Source organism: Crotalus tigris, unplaced genomic scaffold, assembly GCF_016545835.1.
Source record: "Crotalus tigris isolate CLP2741 ecotype Arizona unplaced genomic scaffold, ASM1654583v1 scf7180000018127.1262416, whole genome shotgun sequence".
Taxonomy (NCBI): Eukaryota; Metazoa; Chordata; class Lepidosauria; order Squamata; family Viperidae; genus Crotalus; species Crotalus tigris.
In genome coordinates, this window is record NW_024096838.1 from 985,575 (window position 1) to 993,147 (window position 7,573).

General features: G+C 39.1%; 1 protein-coding gene across 1 annotated transcript; it reads right to left on the reverse strand.

Annotated features, from left to right (window-relative positions):
• Positions 1 to 210: 210 nt before the first annotated feature.
• On the reverse strand, positions 211 to 1,294 carry LOC120310162 (vomeronasal type-2 receptor 26-like; the record flags this gene model as incomplete). The annotated part of the gene is made up of 2 exons (XM_039348263.1): positions 211 to 1,121; positions 1,237 to 1,294. Coding segments are annotated over 2 exons (969 nt in total), but the record flags the coding sequence as incomplete, so codon positions are not given.
• Positions 1,295 to 7,573: the final 6,279 nt, after the last annotated feature.

A 7,573-nucleotide genomic window follows, 5' to 3' on the forward strand; every position in this document is an offset into this window, starting at 1 on the left:
TTTAAATGATTTTCACAGAATTCTTTTTAGCAAGATTTATTGTGATGAAAGAGAATAGAGTAAAAAGATTCCAGCCATTCAGCTATTTCTAATTTAGAAACATAACATTCTGATCTTTTTTGACTCCAGCATACTATCTAATTGGAAATAATTAATATTTGCATTCAAATACAAGCAGCTTTTACGATTCTTTATAATATCATAATGGCATTATGTTTTTGGATTTATTCTGGCTGTAATCTGCTCCTTTGTGTTCAGATCTGGCCTCAGAATGATAATGTAGCACTTAGGGATAAATATGCAACCTAACAGACCAGCACTGGATGCCAAGATGGAGAAGACCTGCACAGCTACCATGTATTTCCCCTTGGTACTCAGATAGGTGGGCACAAAAGTCACCCAGACACTGCAGAAGATCAGCAGGCTGAAGGTGATCAGCTTGGCTTCATTGAAGGCCCCAGGGAGATTCCTGGCCAGGAAAGCCACTGTGAAACAGATGACAGCCAAAATGCCCATGTAACTGAGGGTGGTGTAGAACATGACAATAGACCCTTCATTGCATTGCAGGATGATGACTCCAGGTTGAGAGTGGAAGTCAGATTCAGGGAATGGGAGAGAAAGTCCAAGCCAGATGGAGCAGATGATAATTTGGACAGCAGAACAAGAAAGGATGATGGAGTTGGCCAAGGTCTTCCCCAACCATCTCTTCACTTGGTTTCCTGGTTTTGTGGCTAGGAAAGCCAGCACTACTGTGATTGTCTTAGCCAAGAGAGAAGAAATGGCAACTGAAAAGATGATGCTGAAAACCATTTGTCGGAGAAGGCAGGTGGCTTTCCTTGGTTGACCAATGAAGAGAAAAGAAGACAAGAAGCAAAGCAGGAGGGAGACCACAAGGATGTAAGAGAGGTCCCGGTTGTTAGCTTTCACAATTGGAGTTTCTTTGTATTTAATAAATATGATTAAAACAAAGCCTGTAGTTAGAAACAAGAATAGGGCAAAGGAAATCAGGATGATGCCCAGATGTTCTTCGTAAGACAGGAAGGTTATAACTTTGGGGATACATTGGATTCTCTTCTCATTTGCATATTGATCATCTGGACACTTGGTGCATTTTTCCGTATCTGAGAAAACCAAAAGGATTATTTTTTTAACAATCTGTCCTTTCACATTTCATAAATTAGCTTCTTGGGACAACAACTGATACCAGGAACCTACCTTTCTTCTGGTGTCACCCACCTTCCTGAGTGGAGATGGTCCCCTCTGGACAAGGAACACAGTCATAGCAACAATCTGGCTCTCCTTCTCTCTTCTTCTTGACAAATCCAGGACGACAATTTTCCACACATCTGGACAGAGGCAGAGACTAAGCAAAAAAATTGGCAAAGAAAATGCATTAGGATATTTTCCTAACAAATCAGTATCTCTAGCCAGTAAAAAGAATCCAAGGGCTTCACAGGGGTGACTATAACCTAACCAATTCCAAAAACATGTACATGATACAACTACTTGTAGGTTCTGCCTATTTCTCATATTTCGCATAGGAACAAAATACTTTTGCACTTTGTAAAGGGATGAACTGAGTAAAGATTTATGTATTTAGCAGCCTGTGGGTTCTTCCTGAAAGCTGGTTCAATATGCATCCCTGCATTCTTAATATTTTTTTTGTAGTATTTTATTAATTTTCAAATTTTACATTTAAGTATTTAAAAAGCAACGTGGTGGCTGGGTTAATCGATAATTCAATAGTACATAAAAATCCTTAGTACAAATCTCAAGGTACCACATCAAATATTTCCTCTTTTTCCCCCTTAATATCTACTGTCTCATATTTGAACTAATACAGTTCTTATTATATCAATTGAGTAAAAATAGCATTATTACATTTATCAATAAATTTTTAGCTTATACATATTAAACTCTTCAAAAGAACTTCAAGGCATTGTTTACCTTAAAGAATCTTTTATTTGAGAAGCATAATATCGGCACTACATAGTTGAACCCAAAAGCTGAATTCCCCTCCCCTTGGCACAAAGTAGCAAAACACAATTCCCTCCTCCAACTAACAGTCATAAATCACATTCCCCAATTAGCTTGAAACGCGGGCTCTCTCCACAGCTCTCCAGCTGTCAAATCGTTATTAACTTTGGGCTCAGTATCCTTGAATTCCCATGGCTGAATTTTTTGTTGTTATGACTAACTGGACTCTCATCCACATCCCCCCTCCCAGCATCAATCAGCTCTAAAAACGAAAGAAAAAAATGAATGCATTTCCTTCTGTTGTCAAAGCAATAACACCCGATATTAGTAGCATTGACATCCTAGTTGCTTTTACATTCAATCTTTATAGAAAATCAATGTCCTGTTATTAATTTGTCCCAATTTTTAGTTTCCCCTCAATATTTAAATTTAACATTTTATATTTATAATTTTCAAATTTTAGGTAACCAAAGTTTCCTTTATCTCAATTCATAACAAAGTCTAATATTCAAGATACACATCTTATCTATTTCAGTATATTCTGTTTCCCCCCATCTTGCATCATCTAGCTAATAATACAATATAAATCCTACTTTTCAACTAATTTCCAAATGTCTTAAATTTAATGACCAAAATTTCCCTTATTTCAACATCAAATACTTCCTCTCCTTTTCCCTTAATATCTACTGTCTCATATTTAAGCTAATACAGTTCTTATTATATCAACTAAGTAAAAACATGCTTATTAAATTTATGAGTAATTTTTAGCTTATACATATCTTAATTACTTTTACATTCAATCTTTATAGACGATCAATATCCTATGTATTTGTTTTCCCCAATTTTTAATTTCCCATCAATATTCAAATTTAACTTTTAATATTTATACTTCCAAGTTTTAAGTGACCAAAGTTTTCTTTATCTCAATTCATAACAAAATCTAGTATTCAAAATACACATCTTGTCTATTTGAGTATATTCTATTTTAATTAGTTATATAAAATCGTCTCTAATAAATCAAAACCCCAGTTATTAATACCACTTAATATCACTGTACAATGCCTTGGTAAGGCCACACTTAGAATACTGCATCCAGTTTTGGTCACCACAATGTAAAAAAGATGTTGAGACTCTAGAATATGTACAGAGAAGAGCAACAAAGATGATTAGGGGACTGGAGGCTAAAACATATAAGGAATGGTTGCTGGAATTGGGTATGTCTAGTTTAACAAAGAGAAGGATGAGGGGGGACATGATAGCAGTGTTCCGATATCTCAGGGGCTGCCACAAAGAAGAGGGAGTCAAGCTATGTTCCAAAGCTCCTGAAGGCAGGACAAGAAGCAACAGATGGAAACTAATCAAGGAGAGAAGCAACCTAGAACAAATAATAATAATAATAAAGTTGGAAGGGCCCTTGGAGTCCAACCCCCTGCTCAGGCAGGAAACCTTATACCATTTCAGACAAATGGCTGTCCAGTCTCTTCTTAAAAACTTCCAGTGTTGGAGCATTCACCGCTTCTGGAGGCAGGTTGTTCCACTGGTTAATTGTTCTAACTGTCAGGAAGTTTCTCCTTAGTTCTAGGTTGCTTCTCTCCTTGATTAGTTTCCATCTGTTGCTTCTTGTTCGGCCTTCAGGCACTTTGGAGAATAGCTGGACTCCCTCTTCTTTATGGCAGCCCCTGAGATATTGGAATACTACTATCATTTCCATCCTTGTCCTTTTCTTCAATAAACTAGACATACCCAATTCCAGCAGCCTTTCCTTATATGTTTTAGCCTCCAGTCCCCTAATCATCTTTGTTGCTCTTCTCTGTACTCTTTCTAGAGTCTCAGCATCTTTTTTACATCGTGGTGACCAAAACTGGATGCAGTATTCCAAGTGTGGCCTTATCAAGGCATTGTAAAGTGGCATTGATACTTCATGTGATCCTGATTCTATCCCTCTGTTAATGCAGCCTAGCACTGTGTTGGCCTTTTTGGCAGCTGCAGCACACTGCTGGCTCATATTTAAGTGATTGTCCACTAGGACTCCGAGGTCCCTCTCACAGTTATTACTATTGAGCAAGGTACCCCCTATACTCTACCTGTACATTTGGTTTTTCTTGCCTAAATGTGGAACCTTACTTTTTTCACCATTGAATTTCATTTTGTTAGATAGTGCCCAGTGTTCAAGTCTGTCCAGATGCTTCTGTATCTTAAGCCTGTCTTCTGGAGTGTTGGCTATTCCTGCCAGTTTGGTGTTGTCTGCAAATTTGATGATTTCCCCATCTATCCCCTCGTCCAAATCATGATGAAGATGTTAAAGAACAGAGCCCTGGGGCACCTCACTACACACTTCCCTCCATGTAGATGTGGTTCCATTGAGGACCACATGCTGAGTACAGCCGGTCAGCCAGCTACAGATCCATCTGGTGGTGATGCTGTCTAACCCGCATTTTTCTATCTTATCAAGTAGTAGGTTGTGATCTACTTTGTCAAATGCCTTACTGAAGTCCAAGTAAATTATATCCACAGCATTCCTCTGGTCCACTAATTTTGTCACTTGGTCAAAGAATACAATAAGGTTTGTCTGGCATGATCTGTTTTTGACAAACCCATGTTGGCTTTTAGTAATGACTTTGTTTGTTTCTAGGTGTTCACTGATTCGTTGTTTGATTATCTTTTTCAGAATCTTCCCAGGTATTGAGGTCAGTGTGAATGTGGTTTTCCTCTCTACATTTAATTCTCAGTGTAGGTCATCCACACTGATTAATCTCAATAGAATAGAATAGAATAGAATAGAATAGAATAGAATAGAATAGAATAGAATAGAATAGAATAGAATAGAATGGAATGGAATGGAATGGAATGGAATGGAATGGAATGGAGCTGGAAGGGACCTTGGAGGTCTTCTAGTCCAGCCACCTGCTCAAGCAGGAGAACCTATACCATCTCAGACAAGTGACTGTCCAGTCTTTTCTTTAAAATCTCCAGTGATGGAGCACCCATGATTTCTGAAGGCAAGCCATTCCACTGGTTAATTGTCCTCACTATTAGGAAGTTTCTCCTTAATTCCAGGTTGCTTCTCTCTTTGGTCAGTTTCCAACCATTGTTTCTTGTCCTGCCCTCTGGTGCTTTGGAGAATAGTTTGATGCCCTCTTCTCTGTGGCAGCTTCTCAAATACTGGAATACTGCTATCATGTCACCTCTATTTCTTTTTTTCTTTAGACTAGCCAAACTCAAGTCCTGCAGCCGTTCTCCAGGCCTTGGATCATTTTAGTTGCTCTTCTCTGAACTTTTTCCAAAGTCTCAACATCTTTTTTGTAGTATGGTGACCTAATCTAGTCTTAAGATTTTGCAAAACAAAGAATAGAAGCCAGTATTTTCCATACCTTGTTCAGTAACTTCAGCCATGATACAATAGTTTTGTTGATAGTAAGTTTCTGCCTTTCAAAACTGCCCAGTTGCTCTCTAACGAAGGACTGATCGGGCATAACCACCAAGCTTCTGATGTTCAGGTCAGCTGTTATATCTCCATTTGAATCCCAGTACAGTTTCTTCCTTGTAATATTGAAAAACACATTCTTGTCCAGAAAGCGATGAAGCTAGAATAAAAAAAAAAAAATCAGGAATCCCAAAGGAGTAAACTAGGTTTTTTACTTGGTTTTTTGTTTACAAAAAACTTGATTTTTTTGACAAATGAATTTCTACAGTTGCCTAACTTGTAAATACTCATAAGCGGGAGAGGAAATGTCACCCCTATTTTCAAAAGTGAAAAAGGAAAGAGTCAGAAAATTACAGACCTCTCAGACTGACATCAATTAATGTAAATATTCTAGAGCAGACATGTCAAACACAAGGCCCGGGGGCCGGATGCGGCCCGCAAAGAGGTTTCATGTGGCCCGTGAAGCCATCCTGGAAACAGTGAGGGAATGGCCCCCGCTGCCTTTGGCCCTGGCCCAGGCTGGCCGGGAGCCAATGTACAATTTTGTGGTGGCCATCTATGCTGAAACACATTCAGTCTTAGCTCCACAAGGCTGTCTAGAAACAGCGAGGAACCAGCCCCTGCCACGTCGGCCCCACCCCCTGGGTGCATGCTGGGGAAGTGTCACCCTTTGTGAGGAATGAAGAAATGGACCATGCCTTGACGCCTGCCTCGGTCCCACCCCCTTCTGCCAGAGACCCTCAGATCTGTCCCACTCCTGCCCAGGGCCCCACAGGCGCCCTTGACGTGAACGATGTAGAGCTGGCCATGCCAACCCAGTAGGCCACACCCACTCCATCCACACCCACCCAGTAGGCTGCGCCCCCCCCAGCCACACCCACCCACTCCCCCCTGAGGGCAACCGCAATGCTGATGTGGCCCTTAATGAAATTGAGTTTGACACCCCTGTTCTAGAGCAAAACGTAAAGAGATCATTTATAAATAGTGAATGATGATGAAGTAATTTCCAAAAGCAAAAGCCAAAAGATTTGTCAAGATGAAAGTTTACCAAGCTAATTTCCTATTTTTTTTTATCATTTAATTTTCTTAATAGATTTGGGAATGCTGCTGATAGTATATACCTTGAATTTTGCAAAGCTGGGAGTCAAGTTATTGAGATGAAATTAAAGAGACGACTGGCAGCTTGGTTTATGCCACAATGAGCAGCACTTCCTTGGACAAGGAGCAAACTGTGAGATTGCCCATCTGTGCTCCGTGAGAGAAGATTGACAAAATCTGAAGGGATCTTGTCAGCTGCTCCTGAGCAGATCACTGAGAACTTTGGAGCACAACTAGCTCCAAACCTCAGACAAAGACTGTTTATGGACACTAAATCTACTCTGTAAAGCACATTTCTTTGGGGGGAGGGGAAATTACAGCAAATAGAGATCTTCAACACACATAGAAAAATTAATACCGATCTGATGGATGAGCCCTCACTCAGGGAAAGAAATAAAACTAACAGAGAAAAGAAAATAAGATTGGAATTAGAAGAAAACATCCTGTATAAAAATTTGAACTAAGAAAATAAAAAATGGGATAAGATATCAGTTGAATTTGGATTTTTGTTTTTTGTTTTTTTACTTCTATTTCTGTTTAAAGGAGATAGATAAGTAGATGGGGGGGATAACAGATATAGAAGGTAGATAAATATAGATCAGTGTGTGTGTGTGTGTGTGTGTGTGTATAGAAACTTGATGAATTTGGTGCATTAGCGGTAATTAGAATTAACAAAGAAACAACAAAAATGTTAACAAAAATTATAATTATAAAAGATCAAAAATAACTATTTTGGAAAACTGGTTTTTAAATTTTAAAAAAAGATGAAATCTATGGGTATTATTAGGTCCAATATGAAATTCAAATACTTTGGCCACCTAATGAGAAGGAAGGACTCACTGGAGAAGGGCCTAATGCTGGGAAAGATTGAGGGCAATAGAAGAAGGGAACGACAAAGAATGAGATGGCTGGATGGAGTCACTGAAGCAATAGGTGTGAACTTAAATGGACTCCAGAAAATGGTAGAGGACAGGAAGACCTGGAGGAACGTTGTCCATGGGGTCGCGATGGGTCGGACATGACTTCACAATTAACAACAACAACAATGAATTGTATGGTACTTCCGAATAATTG